The following is a 26,737-nucleotide window of genomic DNA, read 5'->3' as shown; positions in this document are numbered from 1 at the left end:
TAAGTGGAATGGAATCTGTCTGAAAAGCATCATAAAGCAGCACAACAGCTGCTCTAACCGAAACCACTCCAGCTGGTGGAGCCGCCAGTAAAACAGCAGGCTAATATTTGGGCAAAACGAAGCACTGGATGAGACGCATATATGCAAGTCCCTAAATTGATTGTAGCTTTTATTGAACTATTCTTTAAACAACACCTGATTAGAGGTAACAATGAAACAGACATCTAGAAATAAAGTCCTATAAGGAAGAAGCCTCATTTCTAAATGTCACGTTACATTCAGTACATTTAACAAGCCTGCTATGACAGTCAACCAAAAATATGCAAATTCTGTCACTCTACTCGCCCTCATGCCGTTTTAAACTCTTGTGACTTTCTATCTTCTGCAGAACATGAAGCTATTTTGAAATATGTTGAAAAGAACTTCCATTGCATTGTAATTTTTGTCCATAAAATGGAAGTAAACAGGAACCAAAACTGATTGGTAACCAACATTTTCAAAATATCTTTTATGTTCTGCAAAAACAGAGAAAGTCACAGTTTTGGAATCACTTTATTTTAATTTTTGGGTGAACTTCCCCTTTAAGTCCACAAAAAAAAAAATCCACAGATCACTGTCGAAGTACTTAAATTAGACAAAACATATAATAAATATTTAAGGAGCAGTTTTATTAAATATTTGTGTCTAATAAAATGTGTTCAGCTACCAATACATTTTCTATATTTAAATACATTCCCTGAAATTCCAAAGATTTCTTTTCACACTCAGCTTTCATAATCAAAATTGTAAAAAAATATGCAGATTCCAAAATCCTGGAAAATAAAAGAATCAACGGACCAAAAGTCTAAAGGCACTTTATGGTCCGTGTAACGCTTCACAATTCAGTTTTCAGACCATACAATGCAAATGCAAAAATGAAAAATTGAAACCAGACATTAATTTTTCTTGTTTTTCCAGTTACATTATCAATGGATATTTGCCTTTTTCTCCCCTTTTTCAATTTTACTTTTGCTAAATTGTGACTTCAGAATCAAACATTCGAATAAATGAAATCTAACCGATTTTCTATTTTTCCATTTTTCGTCTTGTAATTTGTGCCGTGGGCGGTACCATTAGCACGGGGGTGTGGCCGTGGACTAACTTTACTATCATTTCATTGATGTAACTGCTTTATTTACACTGCATGCACGTTTGAGGAGAAGTTTAAAAGACGGAACACAGGACAACATTTTTCACCCAAAGTGCCATCATTTTTATTATTAATAGTCTGTGCTAAATTATAAGGCAGTCTCGGACCGGCCATCGTGAGCAGCCAGGAAAAGTGAAATCCCAGTGGCCTGGGTATGATTTGGCACATTGCCCTTGTTTGTATTTACCTATCCATTTTTACTTTATTTTATTAATATATAGCTATCCTTGTTGTTGTTCATTTTACATGGTAGGCCTACAGTAGCCTAGGCAGCCACAACCATGAGATCCCAGACAGTTCATTTTCAGTGCAGCAGAACGGGGGTGGTTCGCGAGATCCTTCACGGGAATCTAGAATAACGATAAAAGTTATAGCCTACTAAGCAAAAATATAGAAAAAAATAACCATACCCCCCCCCCCCCCCTCTCGTTTGTAGGCTAATACAATATTTAATGTCTATAGTACTGATTCATTATCGAATGGCGAATTTAATGTGCTCGAATAAATAAATAAAAAACAAGCTGGGCAATGTGCCAAACGTAGCAAGATATTTCTGTTTATTTATTGAAAATAAATAAATATTATTGCTCTTGATTTGCAGCATAGTTAGCTATAGCCTATCGCCTCATATCCCAGCGAACTGCTTCTATTGTAATGAAAGTTCTACAACTGTGCTAGATTTAAGGGCATTTTACGGGAACGAGAAGCACAGAAACTCGAAGCGGATGCCGTGGTAACGAACAATGCCCGCTATAGTGAAAACATCTGCATCTTTATTGTATTGTAGGCTATTACAAACGAGAGCTAAAAACCTAACAAAGAAAAAAAAAGAAAAAAAAAAGAAGCTTTTTTCCTATATTTTCGCTTGGTAGTATTTTTATTAATAAGGTCAATACAAACAGGTAGGGCAATGTGCCAAATCATATCAAGGCCACCGGGATTTCACTTTTCCCGGCTGCTCCCGATGGCCGGTCCGAGACTGCCTTATAATTTAGCACACGTAGACTATTAGCCTAATAATAAAAGTTATGGCACTTTGGGTGAAAAATATTGTCCTGTGTTCCGTCTTTTAAACTTCTCCTCAAACGTGCATGCAGTGTAAATAAAGCAGTTACATCAATGAAATGTTGGTAGTTAGTCCACGGCCACACCCCCGTGCTAATGGTACCGCCCACGGCGCAAATTACAAGACGAAAAATGGAAAAATAGAAAATCGGTTAGATTTCATTTATTCAAATGTTTGTTTCTGAAGTCACAATTTAGCAAAAGTAAAATTCAAAAAAGGGGAGAAAAAGGCGAATATCCATTGATAATGTAACTGGAAAACCAACAAAAAAGAATGTCTGGTTTCAATTTTTCATTTTTGCATTTGCATTGTATGGTCTGAAAACTGAATTGTGAAGCGTTACACGGACCACTTTATGCTTCTGTCAGTCTGTAATTACTCTGGTCATAATTCATTTGCAAATGACATCATCTCTTTTCCAGTTATTGCAAAAGCATGTTTAGACACAGCCTGAGCATGAACGACTCCTCGGTGTGTTCGCCAGAAGTGGAGTATCCAGCCCAAAGGAAAGACAGCAGCTGCTATAGCAGACATTTCTAGAAATGCACCAACAGCGATAGTGATCATGCACATCATTCTTGACAGAGAGGAAAAGACTCAGCATAGTTTCATGTAGCAGGGGAAATGTTCCTTCTAGGAACGCAGGTCAGATATTGCCTACAATGAAGGGTTGTCTAAACATACTACATTAATATACACTGGTATTAGGGCTGTCAATCAATTAAAAACGAATTAAATTACATTACATGATATTCCAATTAATTACATATCAGCATTTGCTGTTACTACAGTTCAAAGGTTTGAGGTCGGAAGATTGAACGTTTTTGAAAGAAGTCTCTTATGCTCACCAAGGCTGCATTTATTTGTTCAAATATACATGTAGGGGTGGGTGGTATGACCAAAATTCTGTTTCGCGGTATGACTAATTTTATTTCACGGTAACAATATATTTCATGATATAGTTATTTATATATGTAGTTATTCTCGAAAAATCAACAAAAAGGGCTTTGTATAATAAATAATCTCTAATTAGGACACGATGTCACGCTGCATGTGAGTTAACCACGCCCACTTATTTACATGTCACGGTATACACGGAATAAAAAAATCTGTTACGGTTGATATTTTCTACCGCGGTAACGATATATACCGTCATTCCGCCCAGCCCTATATACATGTAATATTGTAAACTATTATTACAGTTTAAAAAAAAATGTTTACTGTATTCAAATGTAATTTATTCCTGTGATGCAAAGCTGAATTTTAAGCATCATTACTCCAGTCTTTAGTCACACAGATCTTCAGAAATCATTTTAATATGCTGATTTGCCTTCCAAAAACCATGTATTATTATCATTAATGTAACAAACAGCTGTGCTGCTTAATTTTTGTATTTTATATTTTCAAATTTTTCCAGGATTCTTTTTAAACAGTATAAATGTCTTTAATGTTACTTTATCAATTTAATGTTTTCTTGCTGAAAAAGTTAATCAAAAAATTACAGACCACAAACTTGTACTGTTTAATGTTTGTTTTCTTTTCATATCAATTACCATAATCCTATGTCTACACTTCACAGCAACCTATTTTTCATTCAAATTGTGGTACCGTGGTATTTTAGGGTAAGTCTAATTAGGGTAAGTAATATCTATATTTTCCAGAAGTTATGTTTTGATTAAGAGAGAGTGTGATAAAAATATTAGGGCTGTCAACTGACTGTGATTAATTGCATTTTTATTGCAGTTTTATTTATTTTTTAAATCACAATTAATCACATTCAGTAGACAGCCCTAATATTTTTACTCTCGGGTTTTTCAAATACACACTCTCTCTTAATCAAAACATAACTTCTGGAAAATATAGAAATTACCAAAACACACAAAGATGCTGACACAGGCTTTCAGCAGTTCTTATCTCTGTGAGCGACAGTGTGAAAGAGAGCACACAGGAGGAAGTACAAGAGCACATTTCCTGTCTGTCCTTGTGGCGTGTGTGTGTGTGTGTGTGTGTGTGCAGAGGAAGTAAAAGATGGGGAGACTATCAAATAGACATTTCTCTCAACACTCTCCAGTTGCCAGACACAATGCAAAACCAATACAGCACACACATATACACCTCTATCAGCACTTAAAGCAGGAAGGACACACACACACACACTTCAGTACTCTCTGCTATCTTCTGTCTTGAGGCCTGCAGTTATGATTGAATCATTACTCATTACTAGAACTGCCCAGAGGCATTCCCAGAATCTGTGCCCACGGAGTTTCACAAAAAAAAAAGCACACTCACCGCTTGCTGGTTGATGGCTATAGCTAAATAGATATAATGTGTACATTTATTTTCCATTGGCTGATTCGACAACAATCTGTTTTGATGCATCTTACCACAATAAAATGACTGATAATGAATGCTTATCATCATTAACAATACAGATGATGATCACTAAGTGTGAGGTAGCTAAAATACGACGTCTATGACACCGACTGATCACATCACCCATAGAGTGGTGCAGGTGTGACATCACTTTGTAGGCCAAAATGAGTGTTAGCATTTCCATCATCCGGAAGTCAATGGAATTTGGTTAAATGGCTGAAATAAGGTCTGCGGTGAACAAGCTCAAGACACTTTCACGTTTTATTCAATGACATCAAATACATCAGTATTACCCTACTCGTGATTTATTTCAAGCTGTTACGGTTGTGACTAAATGGGACTAGAGTCAGTCGGGGAGATTAAACGTCATTACGCCAAACAGGTAGGCCTAAACTCAGTCCGCTTTTACAGCCTTGTTGTGTCTTATAAACTATTCAACTTTTTTTAAAAAGTTGTTCATTTGTGAAATGAATCTTGATGGACAAAATGAGCAAGTATCATAAACTTTTGTTGATCACAGTGCTTGTTTTTTGCGATAATCCAAAAGCCTATGGGAAAATTCTATTGGGTTTTAGTCGAGGGAACCAGATTGATGCTAACTGCAGATTGGCCTACAAAGTGACGACATACCTGCACCTCTATATATCTGCACAGAAGACTTTTTCGTGTACAAAAAAACAAACAAAAATAACGACTTTATTCAACATTTTCTTCTTGTCGGTGTCAATACCTTCTGACAGATTGAGCAGCCAATAAAGATTATAATGCATGACCTCAATAACAGCAGCATTCGCCCCACAGCACAAATGTAGGTGACCTACCGAAAAATAGAGGCTGTTCTTATCGCCAGACAACAGGCATGTCACATGAGTCTCTGTGTGTGGCTCAGAGGTGCCCCAAGCTCCAAAAGACGGGTATATCTAACACTCTGCAGCTGGGGCAAACCGCTTTCACCAAGTGTAAATAAGCAAACACTGAAATGCAAATAAACACAAAGACTGAAAGTGTGTGTGTATGACACTCAGGCTAACACAAGATCTTCACACACAAAGCAAATATGACCCTAAACATAGGGTCATCATTCTCCAGTGGTGTTCTGCATGCCGGTGACAGCACTGGGATAAAGCATCAGGCAGAGAGAGAGCAGCACCGCACAAAATAAATAAAAGCCTCTGGACACACTGTGCCCAGCCATGTCTGACCAATCCCTACTATTCTGTCACATTTAATCAGATCCATCGGCAAGAACCAGCAGGTCCTGCAGTGCCACACAACATCTACTGCACTCCATATATTTCCTCTCCTACTTTACTTGACAGAGCAGAAGTTCATGGCAGTCTCTCAATTCTACATCCATGTGGAGTCAAAGTTGCGATGGCATAAACATATGGAAAAAAGCTGCAATGTTTACCTTCACTTAAAGGTCCCGTATTATGCCCCTTTTCACAAGATGTAAAATAAGTCTCTGATGTCCCCAGAGTGTGTATGTGAAGTTTCAGCTCAAAATACCCAACAGATCTTTTTTACAGCATGTTTAAATTGTCATTTTTTGGAGCTCAGAAAAACGCGCTGTTTTAGTGTGTGCCCTTTAAATGCAAATGAGCTGCTGCTGGACGACCCAGGGGGCGGAGCTTCATGAGCTCGCGCTCAGTCTGTCAGGACAATTTCATCTCACGGAATGATGATAATATCAGAAACTCTCAGTAACGGTGTTCATTTCGAGTCGGACAATAATGCCTCCAGAGTCAGAGTGCTGTATAGAGATGAAACAGGTATAGTTTAGTAGTTTAATTACGGTTATTATAACGTATTTGTCATCTGCTTGTATGTATCCATTATTTATTAATAGCCTACAAGTCTGCTGTTTCGGACCAGGCCCGAATGATGATCACACATATACTGATGAGTTTAATAAAGTTTATTGTACATCACACAAAAGATGAAGCGTCAGTTTTACTTCAGAAAATCACGGTAAGAGCTGAGTAAACACAGTAAGTTATTAGAAGTGCGCAAGTACATAAACGAATTTCGGTAGAGTTGAGGGAGCATTCCTGTGGGCGGAGGTTAGTCAAAAAACGGTTCTAGTGACGTCATTAAAGAAGGAAGTAGAGGGGTGTAGTCCAAACGGGCCATTCGCTGTAGGCGTCTTCTGTTAAATAAAATATCTCGCTTGGCATTGAACTTTGAGCTTTATAATTTTACAGATATTATTTATGCTCTAACAGCAACATTACACACTAACTAAAGTTTGAAACATGGGATCACGAAGAACGGGACCTTTAAGACATAAATGACTGTTAAATTACATTTTTGTGTGTATTTGTCCATTCAAGTGCAAAAACATGTGGAAGAGAATTAGGGCTGCACAATATATCGAAATTATCGAAATATCGCAAATGTATATCACAATATGCATATCGCAACGGCTTGCAATAACTGGGGTCATGAACAAAAGACAAAGAGAAATTCACTCACTGCTCTTGGATGAATAACTTTTGTAGCTTTAATAAGAATCAGTATATTTAATTCATACAGTGAAAACTAAGCAGTGTTTTATTTTTACATTTGATTATTCACTTTCTGTTGTTAAATAAACCTAATGTAGGCCTACCTGAAACCCTAAACCCCGTGGTTTACTTTACACTGATGTTAAAATATCTCTTACTTCTTATGCTACAGCAAAACACTGCTGTTCACTTTCAGAAGTTGTAGGGATGTTACATGCTCTTGTCACAAAAAGAATGTGAAACACGCATGTAGGTTATATAATTTTGTATATATTTTAAAGATAATTTAAGTTTATTTTACACACTTTAAGCATTATCATATCACATATCGCATTATTTAATGAGTTATCGCATATCGCAATTTTCTTCAATATCGTGCAGCCCTAAAGAGAATGCAGTTTAGTATCGCTCAATATTCGGTATGAAAGGCGGCTTTCTGGGTGCACATTTTTGATGTGTGTGCAACGCGGGACTTCTTGCGCTTGAATGGTTTAAAGTCATATTAAAATGCACACAAAGGAATCGATCATTTTAATTTTATAACAAGTATCCGATTCCTAAGCTTAAGTATCTCATTCCAGAATTTGAATCGATTTTTGATTCCCAACGCTACACACCCCTCCATTCATTGCTCCGGCCCAAAATGCACAAAAACGCAGCGCAAGAGTGGATGTATCTTTATCATAGCTGCAGCGAAGCAAAATAATGCTTTGCAAAAAATAAAAGTGAAGATGACGAAATAATGACAAGGAAAAACAAAAATGAATATAGAATTAGGGCTGGGCGATATATCGCATTGTTAGGCGCATCTCGTCAGTAAAGCCGGTTCCTTGATTAGTAGTAAATCGCCATCACCTGCTTTCAAATGGAGCGGCATTCACTACAAAGAGCCGTAGTTAACTGACAAGCTGAGCCATATCGCATTAATTATCGCAGGCGATACGTCCGCGATATTAATGTGATATGGCTCAGCTTGTCAGTTAACTACGGCTTATCATGCGATATATCGCCCAGCCCTACATAGAATGCATGAGAGTATATACAAGCAAGAGTTGGTTGTTAGTCACCAGCAGCAAACCAGCTTCAGACAAACAATAACACTCAAAAGTGTCCTGTTACTATAGCTAACATTACAACAACAGAATATATTGTTTCTGTGAAACATAGTATGGAGCAGGAACAACACAACCTCTACATCCGTTTTCAGGCCTTCCTGCTTATGTCTTTCCAGCGCTGTAAAGCTTTTCTAATATTAAAGTGGGTTCTAAAGCCAATGCTGATTGGCTACAAGTGTGTTGTGGTGCTCTTCTTTCAACAGCATTTCTCAGAAATCGCTTACTAAACCTTAAAGGTGGCCTCTGTCGAGTGAACCAACGTGAAACATTATTTAAACCCATTTTACTCCCATAATGTCCAACATTTCTGAATGAAACCATATTCAACAAGTCAAAAACTGACATTGGAGTTGATTTTACCAATAAGCAGTTAAATAGGCTAGGCTATATATGTTGAAAATACAAATAGGGCATTTTATAACAATGCAAATCTCAATAGCCTGCATGTCAGCCAAGCAGGAGAGTTCATTCAGAGGTGGAGCTTCTGAGGGAGTAACTACATTTTGATGAAAAATGTACAAAAATGGTTTAATGGTCACAGATTAATTGTTTACAATAAGACCAAGAAAGAGTATTAAAGATAAAGTCAAGCTAAAAATAAAACTATATCTGTATCAGTATCAGAATGAAAATGAAACTACAGTATATCAGATATCTATCTGCTTTCTGTGGAAAAGAAAATACGTTTTTTTGCATCCCAAATCGCATACTAATGCACTACTCCATACTATTTTGTAGTATGCATGTTGTGAGCAGTGTGTTCACACTGAAAAAAATGTATGTTCCACAGAAGAAAGAAAGTCATACAGGTTTGGAAAGACATGGGGGTGAGTAAATTATGATTTTTGGGTAGTTTTTGATTTCATGCAGACTTTAACTCTCTCAAGGCTGTCATTCATAAGCAAATGAAGCTACAAAACTCCACCCATCAGCACTAGAATTGTGTAAGAGAGAGGCAGAAAGAGGCCAGGCAACATGAGTAGTGAGGTGTGGCTGCACTTAAGACACCGGAGAGCTCAGAGTGGATGAAACTGGTCTGGTTAAGACGAAAGCTGAGAGGGGAGCTTGAGAAGCTGCAGGCCTGCGACATCACCGCAGAGCCGAAGACTGCCTCCTGCCTAAATATTCTCTGTATGGAGATAATGGACCATGATGGAAAGGCAGAAGAGGGTTTATAACAGAACAGACGATGGAAATGGAAAATATGGTCATCCAGTGTTTTGTTGATGGACTATGATAAACCCTAGAACATTGAGCACCTTTACTTCACATTCCACCCGGGATGTACTCTTTCTAATGGGACATTGTTTAGGGATTAAAACAGAATTTAAAGTAAAGATCTGAAAAATACAACTGAATTTGTGGCAGTCCACCTATAAGCTTGCGTCAGGATCTGTTGGTAAGATTGTAGCTAGCAAATATAGCAATGTCACTGCCACTGTACGGCCACAATTACAAAAAAGCAAGGAAATGAGAATGAATTTTGTTCTCTATGTTTAGCTCCATGTTACAAATACAACTGCACACAGACACAGCTACACCAAAGTGACAGTAAAGGACCTGCTTGCAACTTTGTGACAATGTTTATTGTAACAATGACGTATTAAAGCCATGATAAAAAGGAAATAGCAACCAATAATTTCTTCTGTATTCTGAAGTACATCCAAGTGAAATAGATTATTGAAAAAGAAAAAAAAAATTATGTTGGGACTTGGTTCTGTGGGGGTTGTTGATTGGATTTTAAGATGGTGGGTTTAAGAGGAATAAATGATCAGACGGAATATCGAGTTGTGACATTAAGATTGTACAATATGAGGTCAAAACATTTTAAAATAATGAAACATGCACAAATAAATTGTTCACAATAAGATCTATGATATGCACTTACAAAATAGATAATAGGAAAATAGATTATAATAGGAAATTAAAAAATCATTTCATTTCATGACGAGTTTAAAATCTGATCATTATTTTAGTCTTCTTCAAAATGCTTCACACATTAAAGTTGGCATGAAACAGAAGGTGCGATAGTCTTTTCTTTCCTATTGTGACGTATTTCCAATAAAAGTATATTAAAGTATAACTATTTATGACTATTTTCTACTAAATATGAGTATTTTAAAGGTGGGGTAAGCAATATTTGAAAAACGCTGTTTAGAAGTTAGTCAGACCAACACGAACAACAACAACAACAATCATGTGTATCCAATCAGCATTAGGGGGCGGTGACGGTGGAGGAAAAGAGAATGAACAAGAGGGAGATTTGAAGAAAGACTGCAGAAATAGAGATGAGACACAATACAAAAGAGAAAAGCTCAGAAAAATATCAATGGAAAATTAAGAGTTATGATCAGGAAAGAGCTTTAGGAACCGCGTTAATATTAGAAAAGCTTTCCAGCGCTGGAGAGAGCCAAGCGGGAAGGCCTGAAAACAGACGCGGAACTCTAACAACGAACTCTTGTTTGTAATTACTATTGTGTACTGAACATTAATTTTTTTGTGCTTCCTTGTCGTTCGTTCATCATATGCAGTTTATTTTTCGTGAAGCATTATATTGTTGCACTTCTGCTATGATAAACAGACATCCACTCTTGCGTAACGGAGGCCAGCTAGTGAGAGTCGCGCTGACAACTGCTAGTTAGTGCACTCGCCTCGCATGCCGGTGTTGTGCCGAATTTCGACCCCCTGCCAAATTATTATTCCCCTCGTTGAAGTCAGTACCTGATTGCCTAATCCTAACCCCTCCCCTAATCCTCCCCCCTCCCCCACAACTTATCATAAACCTACCAATACTAGGGGGGTAATAATTTGGCGGAGGTCGAAATTCGGCACAACACTGGCGTTCGGGTTTCGAGACCGACTCGGAGCAGGGCTGTTAGGATTGGAGGGTGAGTTTTGGAGGCGGAGCATTGAAGAGAGGGGTGTGTTTATTTGGGTTGATTTCAAGTATCAACAATGTCCAACAGCGTTTTTGAAATATCGCTTACCCCACCTTTAAGTGAACACACCTAAACTTAAACACAGTGAGACCACCCACTTCAACAGCTATTATGGTTACAGTCTAATGGTTACAATCTAAAGAAAGATAATGATATGACCAAGAACAAAAAACTGCTTTCACTTCACTTGTGCTTAATGGTCAAGTATCACTTTTGGCTACATAGGCCTAGTCCCTGTGGACACATAATAGGGTAGTATGCACTGTGCTAAGGTGAACCATTATGAAACAGGTGGATATGTGGAACAGTGATCATCTGTGTCATCATCATCATCAAAGCCGGTACACATAGGTTAATCTCTCCTATAGCACCACCTGAATATGAAACGTCAGGCTGACAGTATCAGACCTTCTGATTAGGCTAGTTCAGCTCCAGGCTGGTTTTCCATTCATGCATTAGTAATGGTTTTGGTCAAAGACGCATGGCTGAATAGTGATTCGCCGGATATAAGCACAATGAGCAGTCAGGGTCTGGGCATCATTCAATTCATATGCGATATGCTGTCAAAATAGGCAGCTTTTGACACACAGATATGGCCTTTTTTCTCCGGGTGACTCAGGACCGAGAAGCTGAAACCTGAACGGGCTGTTCAACGAGACTCCTGACGCGTACAGGTGATCAAAACATCAACCGCGAGTTGTAAGGAATAGTGGAATTTTTTTTAGATCATCTCACCTTTGGCTTCGCAGTCGGCGCAGTACTTGTTATCATCCTCTCTCAGCATTTTGGACAGAATGGCCTGATGCTGCTCATTCAGTTTCTGAGCCTTTTCCCTCTCCGATCGAGTCGTCATCTCGGGCCGTTTTCTGTCAACGTCTCTGGATAAAATCACCGGTCTTTCCCCCGATTCACTCTGTTCACTTGGATCGTTATAAATGGAAGACCATCCCCTGTGAAATGAAACTATGATGGGTTGACGGCAACAGAGCAGCGACTGGGTTGAGACTGAGCGGCGGAATATGGCCGATTGGAGGAAATGACCGGAAGCGGAAACTGAGACGAAGTACAGTGGGATGATTAAAATAGCTTTAAAATATAGTGAATGGGGAATCGGGAGACAATTTAATCAAATTTAAGTGAAATATTATTTTTATGTAATTTTAAAAGTCAAACCTTTGCTTTGTGAAATCCAAATTCTGAGGCCACTGAGACTTTTGCGTCATTGGTGACGTATGTGTGTGTAGGAAGGTTGGGTAGCCGGTTTGACGCGAAAGGTGGAGTTATGATTGTGTAAATCATAGAATGTTGCCATTTGTTTAAAACCTGATTAATAGACTATCGTTTACTCCGGCAAAAGCTATTAACTGGGTAACATTGTAAGCTTGCAACCCTGTTTGCGAAAGCATGTCTAAATTTTAAACCCTGACAGAAGCTTAATAAATAATTAATAATACAACTATATTACGAATTAAACCTTAAACACTACATTCTGAAATCATGCCAATTTCTAACAACAAATTTTACAAATAAAATGTTAAAACCTTAAATAAACATAAAAATTACCTAGAAAAACATCAAATAAAAAATACATTTGTCGTTGACACAAAATATCGTCAAAATTATGGCATTGCTGTATGATTTTAATATTTAAATACAATCTAATAATAAGACCTTTAATAATGCACAAGCCAAATTTTAAGGGGAAACAGACATTCAATATGCTAAAAATAATGCTATTTTTCATGCTATATTAGATAATAGTTTATCAACAATCTTTAATAGGTCTCTCAACAAAAGTCATAGAAAAAACACAAGGGACAGTAAAGTATAATGTATATTTATTGAATGTGCTTTGAATTATCCCCTGCAACATATCAGCCAAACTACCACTGTTCAGTTTTGTAGTCTTTGCAGTTATTTACGTTAATTTAAACGCTGATCAGGCTATCCCTCCCAGGCTTGCTGCTGTGCCCTGATTATACTTTCAACCCCTCTCTGCTTAAAGGCTGATATGGTACTGCTATAGTCATAGCCATAACCTGTAGCCATAACAATTAATGCGCAGATATGCAGGGAAACAATATATTATTATTTTCACAAAATAAAACTGACTAATTACACAATACTAAACACATAAATGTCCTTGTGACAAAACTTTCTATGAATGTTTGAAATGTGACAAAATAAATTATTATTACATTTTATGGATGAATATGTTTATTCTTCAAAGAGACCCTTTTGGACACTGTGTTACCCTCTTTCACATATATACATATACATTTAGTCACTATACGTATTTTTGTATTGCAATATATTGTGACACGATATATTGTTACACCCCATTTTATATATATATATATATATATATATATATATATATATATATATATATGTCACAATTTTTTTTATACAGTTTTTTGGGTATTATATTTGTGTAAAAAGTCAGTGACGGAGTTCAAGCATATTTGTCTAAAATAATTCTGTATTTTCAGCTTCAGAATAATGATTACTTCTTTCCTGGTGTCACCATTGTCCTGTGCATTGGGTTACCAGCACCAAGTCCATGTCTATTCATTCACGCCCACAGTGTAATATCAAATGTAGCATTTTAATCAACATTACATTTTTTGTTAACCTTTTACCATATGTCTTGAAGAATCGCAATAATATTGTATCGTGAGCTCAGTTATCTTGTTATGTATTGAATCGTTACACCCCTAATATATAATATATATATAGATATATATATATATATACACACACACACACACATACAGATTCTTATCAAAATGGCAATTAAAGACTACACAGATCCATTCAAGTAGTTACTACTTTTGCACACTTACATACTACTACATAGCAGGCCCATACAATCAGGGGAGACATACATCATTTCTGGTTCAGAAATTCTCTTATTTATATCTGTATACAGAATTAGTGATTACATTCAAATGACTCAAATGGTAAAATAAATAAATCTTAGTATTTTAACAAGCCAAATCTAAAAATCAACACAACGACCCTTCCTTTCCCAGTCACCATATCGTGTAGGTTCAGGGCCTCTGGGGCCACCTTTCTCCTTAGTTTCTGGATTCACATCATCTGGAAATCCTGTTAAAGGAGAAATTTAACCAATTAAACAAACGTTTTGTGTCATAATTAATTATACAATTAATTATTATAATTATATAAAGAAAGATACAGTTCCTATCCTTCCTTATAGATGCTCTCTGTCCTTTATGTAATTTATTCAACGATTATAATATAACTGTATAACAGAGATGACGTGTGGTCTTACTTTGAAGGACATCTTTAGATTTTGACTCATTTTCGTCCATGTCAAAGCGTCCTTGGGGCGTTTTTGCTTTCTTTAAAGGTTCTTTATCTTTGGTCACCCCACCAGATGCATATCCTGCTGTCCTATGATATGCTATAGGGGACAGCAGTGCAATATTTCAACAAATCTGTCGCTGTTCGTAAGACTCCAACATGATTCTCAGTAATCAATATAAAGAAGGTTGAAAATGATATAGATTAATGTGACATAAGTACAATTAGACGCATATTGGGCAAGCAAGCATCCAAATAAACACTCACCAGGATAAGTCGACTCTAAAAACAATCCTCTCTTAACAAAATCTCTAGCTGTCGTACCGCAAACACGTAAAAGAGACATCTTGCGTTAAACGCTGTACTGTTGTGAACGTTTCCCTTGTCGCTGCAGAAAATGACACAACTGAAGGATATTTAGACGACGAAAAATGACGTGTCTTGCGTCATCTTTTAGCGACACTAAATGCACTCGAAATGGTGGAGGCGGCGCGAAAGAAGTGCAGAATCTGATGTCGTGCACATATCTGATTTGCATGCATTTTTTTCCAAAGCAATACTACGAAATAATACAATGATTCCTGTGAGACAGGGGAATGAATTACCATTAATGTTACAGAACATACTCAAAAAGTACACAATTACCTTTTGTTATGGTACCCAGCTATACAGTTTTTAAGGTCTGATTACAAAAAATAGCTACAAACATAAATGGACACTTTATGAATCGTATAAAGTAAGATTATATGATGTAATGTTACGCGATTTTATTTTGTTATAACAAAATAGAATGTTATTTTTTTCTTAAAGGAATACAATTTTCATTTTTGAGTGAATTGACCTATCCCTTTAATTGCATTGATACAAAAAGAAAACAAAAACGTGCTGCATCATGCAAAGCTACTTTAAATCAAATCTGAAACTGTTTTGAAGTTGACAAGCCTATTTCATGTAGCCTATACTCACATAAAAATAATAATCGCTTTTATTAGAGCCTAATTGTAATTTGCATAGCCTAGGCCTACTATCAATTAGCCTACATCTCAGACATAACGTGTTGCCTACATTACAATATTAAAATAATACGTGAATCTAAACGAACCTGTAAATGTAGGCTAGGCTTAATGTTCCTATAACTTCTGACAATTGGAATGCGAAAAGTGCACTATAGCAGTTGGTTCTGATAGCCTAAATTTCGAATTATTTACCATATATAGAGTTGGCATAGCCTTTGTGTATTGTGAGAATATAGGCTAGGCATATGGCTATATTAAGGCCTAGCTATTGATTCCCGTTCTCATGAGAGCTACGTTCTCATGAGTGTTCATTTACGTTATCTTACGTAGCAACGCGGCCTGTTTGCTTCCCAAACATAGCAACAGATCGTTACGGAAATATTTGTCCTAAAAAGGCATGTTCTTCAGAAGACTGTATCTCCGATATGAAGATAATGTGGGAATGCTGCCAGTAGCCTAAATTGAGGTAGCCGTACGCAACTATCGCGGGGACGTAAAAAAAAAAAAAAAAAATAATAATAATAATAATAATTAATATAATTATTAAGAATATACCATTTATATGTTAAAGTGGGCCTATAGAGTTAAACTCTCGTCGCATGCCATTATTTCCAGCCCACCACGTGGTATGAATGAGATATTTTACCGTAGCCTATGTTTCCGTTAAAGACAGTTAATTGGCCCCTGTTTCTGCGCTAAATTACTTCCATCTCTTAACATTCTGGAAGGTTTTAAGCGACACATTATGCGATTTCGGAAGAGATGATGAAACGTAACGTTAGGCCTATTGGATAAGCTTCTGCTTAGTTTCAGAAACACCATCACATCTGCACATCGTTAATATCACAAACACACATATGCACTCTCTATTCACCAACACATCTATCATGGAACCAAAACTGTCATTCTATCCACAAAATGACAAGCCCTGTGAGGTGTTGCTATGGTTACTCAACAAGAAGCGCTAAACAAATCGAAGTTAGAAAGACCCAGGCTGAGACATGACAGATATTTAATTCATATCAAGCTATAATAAAATATAGATTTTATAGGTCACGCCATCTTCGAAGAAAATAAAGGACAAATAAAAATCTTGTATCACATAAGCTTATATTTCAATATAAAAGAATAAACATACAGTAGGCTACTACCAAGTTGATGCCTTTGAGAAACTGTTGGATGCGTAAAATGTAGCCTAGACGTGTAGCTACAGGTTAGACTAGGCCTACTGAACATTGATATTTCGGCGTTGTCTCTTTCATTTGTATTAGGCTAAGTCTAGTTAGAGCCTATTGAACAAAATAAATGGCTGCTTCTTTCTGAGAACATATCCAGAAAACTTAAACATAAATGCACTACAAATAATGTTAAAAGAATTACATATTTGACAACGAATAATTTTTCTGGAAAGTTGCAACAGCATATTTCTGCATATCAAGTGCTTTAATTTATATCACGCTTCCGTCTTCACCATATAGGCTAAGGTGAAAAAATAAGTCTCACTTAGTTATCACAAGCAAAGAATAAAAGCCGGCCCATTAATGTAGACTCATGGGCCCATTTTTCCTGTAATGTTTAACCCACAGGACGAATTTGATGAAAGTGTTAACAAACGTGCAAAAATGCAATCCCTCTGCAAGCGTATAGCCTATATTACAATTATGGGAAGAATTAAAAAAAAGATAGCCTATCGAAAAATGAATTGGTAACACTTTATAATAACTTTGTTCATATTCATAAAATTATGTTCATCAGCTCATTGGCTGATTACAATTGGAAACAGTTCGTTCAAATAGTGAGAATTAATCTTGATTGGCCTTAGCTATTCTCATTCCTCCAAGAAGCCAATGAAGTTATGAACGTTCGTTGTTTTCACATGCTTTTTGCAAAAGTGCACATAACATTAGAGCACCCTTTACACGCTAAAGTCGGTGTCTTTTTCATCAAGTAGACATATGGTGAATTCAGGTTGACTGGGACACCTTTTCCAAGTCATCTCAATGGCAAAAGTGTCCCACTCATCCTAAATTCACCCCTATGGTTTAATCACCCTCATTATGGCAAGGAGGTCCGTAGGCTACGCACGACTCTTTTCACGCTTTTCAGTCTACAGCGAGGCCGTAGGCTATGTGTCTAATCCTGCCAATGACAACAAGGATAGCCAGTTAATCATACTGATGCTTACCGTATTTCCATAGGCTATACAGAGAGGTTGCGTTGTAGCCTACGTGCTTTCATAATGGTGACAGTAATGCATTGTGCAAGATTCTGACCATGTGCAAAGATATCGATGAGCAAATCTAGGCAATATGGCCAATCTATTTTTTCAGCTGTCGATGTTTTTCAGTTATAATTTATGCAGTGGATAATATAGCTTTAATTGCAAGATAATTTGATAAGACTATTAAGTTTGTTATAATTTTCCGGAAAGTTAAACATTTTAATAGCAGACCTAATTAAATTAGGCCTACTATGCTTGTGGGAGCCCATAATTTTACGAAGATTCGTTCGTTTATGTTAACAGCGTATTTTATTTATAATATTTAGAGACTTAGCCTATTAATAGCTAAACGTGTTACCACAAACGTTATGCCATTGGAAGTATACAAATTAAAAATGAATGTTATATGTTTTGCATATTGTTTGTTGCATTTTGAAAACGAACAGATAAAATCATTACAAACAAAAACAAAAAACAGATTATTCTGCACGACTGTAACGGGGAGCATCAAGTAGCCTTTTTTTTTTTTACAAGTTGGATATTACAAATGAAAGACTAATTTTACATTAAAAAGAAGAAAGTAATCTGATGTTGAGATATTCCTCTGTACATCCCACGTCCATAAATGTCTGCCCATCTCAATCAGTGTTGGGAACGCAACTGATTTTCCCCGTGTTCTCAGTCCAGGGCTGGAGGTTCTGAAGGGCGAACAGAGAGCTGTTGTGAAGGCAGATTGGGTCCGGAGTAACAGGTTGGTTTATAGTCTTCTGAAAAGCTTCTTGCTGAAGTTGCATAAGAATTCGGTTCGCTTGTTGTCGCTCTGCTTCTCTCTCCTCTGCTGTCTGTCGCCTGTGTGGATGTGGATCACAGGAGTTATTTAGTCGCGGATTCCATTGTAAATTTAACCAAAAATACGAACACAGGATCTTAATTACAAAGAATAAAAAAAAAAAAAAATATATTATCACTCAATTAGGCCATGTCTCATAACGTGGATTTCCCAAAATAATTCTGACAGTCCTTACATGGTGTCAATCGCACCCTTTTATTTCTTTATCCATAAACGTTCCCATAAGCGCATTATTTTTTGTCATTAATTTACTCAGATTATGTGCATGGACAGCTTATAGTTTATAGCACAATTCAGTTTTTTTAAGGCTATGCATACTTCAGGCCTATGATATAGGCCTATGTATTAATTGGAAATGTATAAATATTTTATATAATATATAAATATCATTCAATATAGGCTAAATTACATTTCAGGTTCTCGGATGTCAGTGTCGAACGCTTATTTAGCCAAATCACAATAAGATTTATTTTTCATGTTATAATATTTAATGAAATATTAAATCATTTTTGTTATAGCCTAGAACATTAAATAATCATAACATCAATTATCCAGCTTCAGCAGCAGTTAAATAACTCCTAACACAAACAAAAGACTTTAGAGCAACATTTGGTTACAAAATGAGAGCATAATTTCTGTCATTTTCAGGTCTGTTTCTATTAAGTTCTAGGTCTAACAGAATGTATAAAATAGTAAGAGCAGGAAAAATGCATATTAAGTCTTGAGGAAAAAAAAGGACACATTCAATTGTCAATGATCACTCAAATTTAAATGGATCAAATTCAATATTTACTTATGATTGGATTGCTTTGATAATGAGTGAACTGCATGAACAGGCCTTACAAACCACCTGGAATGCATTATGGAACTGACCCAACTGACCTCATGGAGTAGGCTGCTTTAAAAACAAAATACTCAACTGAGTTTAGTGGTTAGACGAAAAAGAATGCATTACATGCGAGTGTAAAACCATGATTAGATCACAAAAGCTCACCTCCATTTCGTTCTTCTGTTCTGGAACCATGTTTTGACCTGCGCATCAGTCATTTTAAGTGCTTTCGCTAAGGCTGCCCTCTCAGCTGACGCCAGATACTTCTGACGGTGGAAGCGTTTCTCCAGCTCACAGATCTGGAGGCGCGTGAACGACGTCCGGGGCTTCTTCTTCTTCGGAGGGGTTCGGTTCTGATACGGGTGACCTATACGGCGTGTTACAGTGAACGGTGAGAGGGCCACTATATTGAGAGACAGATTGAAAGCAAGCGGAAGAAATCAGCAAAACGCCAGAGCCAAGCAGTGAGAAGCAAATGAGACTTCCAGAGGAGAAAGGCGACATTTGTCCTTTAAAAAAGCATGCAACAATCACGAAATCAAATAAGTTCAGCCAAGCAAGCAGACAGGGATATCCTATCTTTTTGGGATCCTCGACGACGTGTGTTAAATGTAAAAAACACTGTAAAATGTTTTGTCAAACAAAAATGATGTGCCTCGTTTAAATTGGGCTAAGTGATTTTATTAGGATCAAAAATAGAATTATTTAATTTGCCTGATAACTGTAACAAAGGTAACAACTGCACATTTTCACAATTTGCAGTGTGTAATTATTTTACATAATAATGCTAAAACAGTAATGGCCATGTATAATATTTACGGGCATTATAAATCAACATTAGCCTCGACTATTGACACGTGTATATCGACTATTGATACGTCCCCTTAGGGGAAACAATTTGTGGATATTCATTTTTCTGTGGCCTGTTGCATTAAATTTGCAATAGTCGATGACTCGAATTATTAATTCGCGAGACCAGTGGCTTACTAAACTTTATATCGAGTAGGCCTATTTTTATATCGAAAGTTCTAAAATGTCCTTGTTGTCAGAAATATAGTAAAAAAAAAAAAAAATCGAGGGACTTTAACAATGAAGTCATTATAGATTATATTAATCAGTGCATTTGCTGCGTGATAAAATCGTGCGTAGCCTAATTGCTTCCTTAACATTTTAAGAAAAAGTTGTGACAAAGTTACAACCAGCAATGTAGGCTAGTTTTTCGACCGCTTTGATTACTGATATTGTTACAACATGATACAAACATTTTACAGTGTATTTTCGAGGAAAAGCGTAAAAAAATCCAATGAAGCATAAACACCTGATTTCTATTACCTGTAAATCTCTCTTTGGTATATCTCCTGTTACTCTCCATCCATGGAAACGTTAATCCCGTGAGATTGTTAATGGTGCCCATGCTTCCCATACTTGGCACCGTAGAGGCGCTGGTGGGAATGGACGAGTGAACGCTGCTCAGCGGCCGATGCGCTGGAACTCGGATCACTCCCGAAGAATTAAGGCAATTCCCATTAACATTCGCGCCCAAGTTCATGTTGTACGAGCCGTTGAGGGAGCCAACGCTGCACGAGTTTCCATTGTATCCAGCCGAGTTATTGACGCCGTAGTTGCCAGTCATGGTATTGTAGGCTGTGCTGACTATGCAGCCCAAACCGTAGTCCATGTCCTGCATTCTGGGGTTGGAGATCATGCAGCTCCCCTGGTCTGCATTGTTAAGAATCTGATCGATCCCAAAACTGATGGTGTCTGCGTGCGTCTGGTGGAGATGCGCTCCCATATGATCCATGGTGTGGAGAGGCGCGCGCTCCTGCGAGCCTACAGGATCCTCCACGTCACCCCAGTTATCATACAGCAAACTAAAACGCAGTTTAGTCCAGTTTGTCGTTATCTAATAGCGTTGACTGCATGTGTGAGAAAGACTGAAGACGATTGTCTTTTTTACTGCCTCCCTTTACCCTTATAGCTATAGCCTGCCGGATGGAGCCACGGGAACATCAATCAAAATGCCAAAGAGGCAGGGTAAAATTAAGCCTCCAATTCTGGGGTGAGAGACCCAATTGGCTAAAGAATCCACCACGATTCTGTTCAATGAAACTCACTGGAGTTCCCTCTTCAGCACAGGGCAACTCAAAAGAGAAGATTTATTAAACCAAAAAACAGGCGATTTTTTTTTTTTTTTTTTTTTAACACACACATGAAAAGAAACAAACATTTCAATTAGCCTACATTATCTTGGCTATGCAGTCTATATTGTTGAGAAATGTTGTCTTTGGATACTTTTAATACTTGCGAGAGTCCCTTTCACAACAGACCAATATTTCGCGACCACGAACTCTTAGATTTCAAATGAATTACTGTGGTTAATCAGTATTTTAGAGACAGATAAATCACACAATATAATCAAAACCATACTGTCAACGATATTATATACATTGTGAAATTAAATCTGAATAAAGCAATCATTCTGACTTATCTGATGAACTATCAAAAATGGATGATTATTAAGATTTCAACAAGATAATGAAATACGAAGGAAATTCTGGATGAAATGTGTTTTCAAACTATTTTAAATGATTTATTTTAAATGTTAGCCACGACAGAATTTATTTATCCAAATTCATTTGGCAAGATGCATTGATCCGTTGCAGTGTGTTCATGTGTTAACTTATGTTTTAATTATTCATTTTATTTTGCATGCATTCATCTTTCTAAATCAGACAATAACAAAACAAATAAGCGATATTAGCAAACACTTTCAGGTTATCGATTCCTTCTGGAAGAAAGGAGGTGGTGATTATTTAACGTATAAGATGCATTTAAGTATTAATATTTGATGGGGCTCCAGATTAATGCTGGCCAAATGACCAACATGAATGTTTAATGAAGTAGCTTATAATGGTGTAGGCCTATATATTTTCGCTAACATTGTCATTTTTTGTTTTTAGTGATGTAGACTTAATTATAAGTTTTAAGTGTGCTGGTGCTTAAAAATACATCATTAATGTGCACTGCATCTGGTAAACGACTGATTTCCCTTACATAAAAAAAAAAAAAAAAAAAAAAAAAAAGCAAGTGCTGGACTCATTTGGGAAGATACATTTATGTGATTATTATAGTATTATCAACATATAAGGTCCACTTGAAAAGTGATATTTATTGCGCGTCTATATGCTAGGCCTACAATTCATTCCTCTGATGCAAATTAATGTGACTGGAATCGAAATGATTTACATTCAGTTTAAGCCGTCTGTCACAATTCTTTCTTTGAATTACCAGATATTAGAGATTGTATTTTAAAAGGAATTTAGAAATGATATCTTAAATGAATTTGTCAGTATGGTGTGCGATTTGTTGAGGTTGTCATTCTTTGCTAAAATTAACGTTCGATTTTAATTAACGTAAAATTATTAACGTTCTCTTTTACAGTTAGCTACTAGACCCCCAGCATCACGTGAGCCCTAGTTTGTTCCCGATTTACCAGCACGTTCGAACTGTCTGTGGTGCGTCAGTCTACCTGTGTAATGCTGGACATCTGATCCATCGGCGCTCACTGGCGCCACTTCCATCAGCTGCATCTCTGAGCGCACAGCCCTGCTGCTGACAGCTTCAAGTACATCTACATTCATGCAGCACTCTCATCAAGACATGCGAACAATTTAGCCCTGCTTCATTTACATCTCATATTTAAGTAATGTTCCTATTTTCAAAATATTCTATATGCATTCTGCAACAACATCCTTCTATAAAATGAAAACAGAAATGTAGCAGCATCAGATTGGTTTTTCATTTAGCTCACTAGCTGTACATCTGAAATACAATTACAGAGACAGTAAATATATCGTCTGTATTTCTTGGAGTTAATCTTTTGAGAAATGTCTGAAGGTTATACCTCTAACATAAATCAGCATGACCAAAATAAATACTCATGTCAAAAGTATCTCACGCAGTCCTCTTTAAAAACACCAGGTAAATCTATTAAGCAGCTATTCATTGGATATTTGAACTTCGCTAACATTTAGGTCCACTGTGAAATTACAGTTCTCAGTTCTGTGATAAGGGAAATGGGCTTTTATTTTTGGATGACAGAAGGTCAGGTTCACTGTCTTTAACCTCTGAAATAGATTGATGAACTCCGCAAATACAGCTTCTTAATGCATTATGTCAAAGGGGAAGGGACTGGGCTTTTTTTTTGGCCAGTATTGTTAAAAAGGAAATACTAGGGAAAAGCATGTATTATATAAACCACATGAAAAATATACAATACACCATAAAACTTTTAAATACATCTAAAACAAGTAAGCAACAAAAAGCTTTCTTTCTCAAAATATGCTTTTTGATCTATGATTTGAAATGATGGTGTGAAGCCAAGACAGCTCCTCAAGGGAGTGTGCAAGCAAACTGTATGGCCTCTTTAAAATGTGAAAGGTGCCACACTAAGGTGAGACAGAATATGTCTGCTAAAAGCAAACTGGAATGATGACCAAGCACCGGTTAACAATTGTCCAGATCAGTTGCTGAGGTGCTGAGGGACAGGACATCCATTAACTTGTTGTGTCTCCCATGCTAATGACTTGTTTTACTGGATAATGTGTCTGTCAAAACATAGTATGGACAATTATTTGACAAATTGCCCAATATTTCCTACAGTCGAGATAGAAACTAAATGCTTTTGCAATGAGAGGATAACTTGACTAATGTTGACCTATAGTCAAATTAATATGCAAGTGAATAAGGCAAATTATTAAACTGGTTGTTTGCCACTGCACCAAATTTAATAAGTCAAAACAAGGTTATGTTATGACTGTGTTCAGACATAATATGACGTCTTTCATCAAATAATAACAATGTTCTTTAATAAGGTTATTAAATCATTATCACAGCTAATCAATAATAATTTTTGCACAATCTTTGAATGTATATTATAAGTGTTGTTGGTAATACAATATAATGCAATTTGTGTGTGCAATAACTTGGCAAAGCTATATCATTAAACATTAAGGTCAATTTAGCCACTGTGCCATTTAGTCTTACAACAAAAGTTATGTTGGAGATTGTATGTTGTCTCTTAAAATACAAACTATCTCATCCGTTTTCACACTCAATCTTATATAACAACACAACTTACAAGCTAGTAAACGCAGCCCTTCATAATGGTTATTGCTGGAGGCATAAAGATCGCTCACAGGTTGAATTGGAGCACAGATTTATTGTTGAATCCCCACTCCCACAAACACATGGGAAGTCTCATTTCATACGGCAGGCACCATGTGGAGTCAGTCTAATAGTGGACTTGACACCCATGACAGCGGAAGTCACTGGATGGTGTGTCTGTCCTCTTGAGTGTGGGTGCATCCTGTCGCCTGTTTTATTTAAGGGAGGCTGTTGAAGCCGGCCTCACTTCCCTTTTCCATCCTGAATGCAGTAGCCCAGCTGGGACCTGTTTACTTCACAGAGATGGATGGACTCATCCCACCAGCTACTGGTCATTACGTGTGAGATCAACACTATTGCTCCCCCTCCCGAGCTCCACGGACCAAACAGAAAAAAAACCCCTCTTCTCTAGAAGTCAGTCTGTACCATTAGCTGCTAGATTGCCAAACTGAATATCCATAGTAACTAAGCATATTTTGATTATAAAAACATCAGACGTCTCCCTCTTGTATGATTTGAAGTGTTTCATATTATTACCTCAACAGATGAAAATGTAGCCTACTTAAAGGGATAGTTCACCAAAAAATGGAAATTCTGTCATTATTTACTCACCCTCGTGTTAATCCATATAAATCTGTATGGATTTCTTTCTTCTGCCGAACACGAGAGAAAAAATTATATTATAAATATTATTTATAATATTAACTTATATATTTACAATATATATTGTCTTCAAAAATACTTTAATTTGACCAAATATTTTCAATATATTGAGTTTTGGGTGAGCTATCCCTTTAAATAATTAATAAACATTTTATAAAAATAAAGAAAAATGAAAGAAAGCATTATAGAGGAAAGTTGAAGAGAAAGTAGAAAATTAGTTTTACATTTTTTTAAAAAAAGGAGGAAGAATAAAGAAATGAGCACAGGAGAGGGAAAAGCATGTGGGAAAAGAATAGATATTAATCCAGCAATTTTACAATAAGCAGGGAGGGCATCATTAATCAAAGTTACATATTATATGTGACCTAATTTTTCTTTTTCATTATCTTCATTATATTCCAAACACCGCAGCATCTACTCTGAATACATAAAGAGATTTTCATACATATATTCATGATCACATTGCGGGAAAAGCAGGCAATATTTTTTCATTAAATCCCTGACTGCGATATCTACATGTATATGTATCGAAATGTTGAAAGATTAGGGAGTTATCCAAACAATGCCATTAATTTCCTTTATTATCAACAGCGCAGCACGAGAGGCGACCAGAGGCATCATAATCTGTCATCACACGGTGCCTTCAACAGGTAGGCTGTTTTTGTGTTTATCTTTTCCTCCTTGTTCCCTCTCCCCTCGTCCCAATTATGCAGCTCGCTACACCATAACAAACAGGTCCACCAGCCCAAACCTACAAGCCAGAAACACAGCCACAGACTAGCTGGTGCCTGCACAGGCCTCGGGGGCTTCAGCTCACACCTAATGATCTGCTTTGACGGAAAGAGGCTGTGGGCCAGAGCTTAGCATCTCCCATGAAACCCCACCCCCCACACAAACAGCAAGGTATGTGGCATCAGCTGATACACTGACGGTATGTCTACACGACAACGATGTACGGACAAGTTTTTCCTTTTCGCATACAGACAATGTTGTCAAAACGATTCCCGTTCATGCATATATGCGAAAACGACTAAAAATCCTGTATTGTTCAAGCCAGGCCAGTAGTTGGCGATGTCACTTTGTAAAGAAACACTACGCGTCTATAGACTGAACACGTAATGCACATGGCGTCACCGTTTGCACAAATTCGTGTTTTTGTAGTTTACATGGAGACGATAACGAAAACTTCCACTTTTAAACTGTTGTCGTGTAAATGAACAGCCAAAACACATAAAAAAAATCGTTTTCAGTTGAAAACATTGTGTAAACAGCCCCTTATTTAAGACTGACATTGACCCTTCCTTCAAATTTCCTTTAAAAAAACAAAACGTTGATATTCTTTGCGATGTATTCTGTCTATCTAAAGCTCTAATATCATCATAAAGCACAGAGTAATTATGAATGTCTTTATATTTTTCACAGTTTAATCGCAGACTATTAGACGGCTCAGAAAAGAAAACAGGCTGAAATGCA

General features: G+C 36.8%; 3 protein-coding genes across 8 annotated transcripts in view; all 3 read right to left on the bottom strand.

Annotated features, from left to right (window-relative positions):
• Positions 1 to 12,250, bottom strand: part of smap1 (small ArfGAP 1) — a 107,865-nt gene extending 95,615 nt beyond the window's left edge. For all 3 annotated transcript variants that reach the window (XM_081351181.1, XM_081351182.1, XM_081351183.1), the window contains exon 1: positions 11,925 to 12,250. In XM_081351181.1, the coding sequence (XP_081207307.1) occupies positions 11,925 to 12,042 (118 nt within the window). In that variant the 5' untranslated portion in view covers positions 12,043 to 12,250. The remainder of the gene's footprint in view (positions 1 to 11,924) is intronic.
• A 1,529-nt stretch (positions 12,251 to 13,779) lies between these two features.
• On the bottom strand, positions 13,780 to 14,957 carry sdhaf4 (succinate dehydrogenase complex assembly factor 4). Its single transcript, XM_081351904.1, has 3 exons — positions 14,787 to 14,957; positions 14,488 to 14,619; positions 13,780 to 14,300 (listed from the first exon to the last, which is right to left on the bottom strand). Exons 1-3 carry the CDS (start codon positions 14,863 to 14,865, stop codon positions 14,191 to 14,193), a joined length of 321 nt encoding a protein of 106 aa, XP_081208030.1. The 5' UTR covers positions 14,866 to 14,957; the 3' UTR covers positions 13,780 to 14,190.
• Positions 14,958 to 16,531: 1,574 nt separating this feature from the next.
• tlx1 (T cell leukemia homeobox 1) lies at positions 16,532 to 23,501 on the bottom strand. 4 transcript variants are annotated; one of them, XM_081351901.1, is made up of 5 exons: positions 23,340 to 23,501; positions 22,965 to 23,066; positions 20,768 to 21,306; positions 19,601 to 19,802; positions 16,532 to 18,605 (listed from the first exon to the last, which is right to left on the bottom strand). In XM_081351901.1, exons 3-5 carry the CDS (start codon positions 21,234 to 21,236, stop codon positions 18,395 to 18,397), a joined length of 882 nt encoding a protein of 293 aa, XP_081208027.1. In that variant the 5' UTR covers positions 21,237 to 21,306; positions 22,965 to 23,066; positions 23,340 to 23,501; the 3' UTR covers positions 16,532 to 18,394. The 4 variants fall into 4 exon arrangements, with proteins under 4 accessions (XP_081208027.1, XP_081208026.1, XP_081208028.1 ...); XM_081351900.1 differs by having other exon boundaries at positions 19,601 to 19,838; positions 23,340 to 23,493; XM_081351902.1 differs by lacking the exons at positions 22,965 to 23,066; positions 23,340 to 23,501 and having other exon boundaries at positions 16,532 to 18,598; positions 19,601 to 19,838; positions 20,768 to 22,485.
• Positions 23,502 to 26,737: the final 3,236 nt, after the last annotated feature.

This window comes from Scardinius erythrophthalmus (genome assembly GCF_964197995.2).
Source record: "Scardinius erythrophthalmus genome assembly, chromosome: 21".
Taxonomy (NCBI): domain Eukaryota; kingdom Metazoa; phylum Chordata; class Actinopteri; order Cypriniformes; family Leuciscidae; genus Scardinius; species Scardinius erythrophthalmus.
This window is presented reverse-complemented; position numbering and strand designations above follow the sequence as displayed.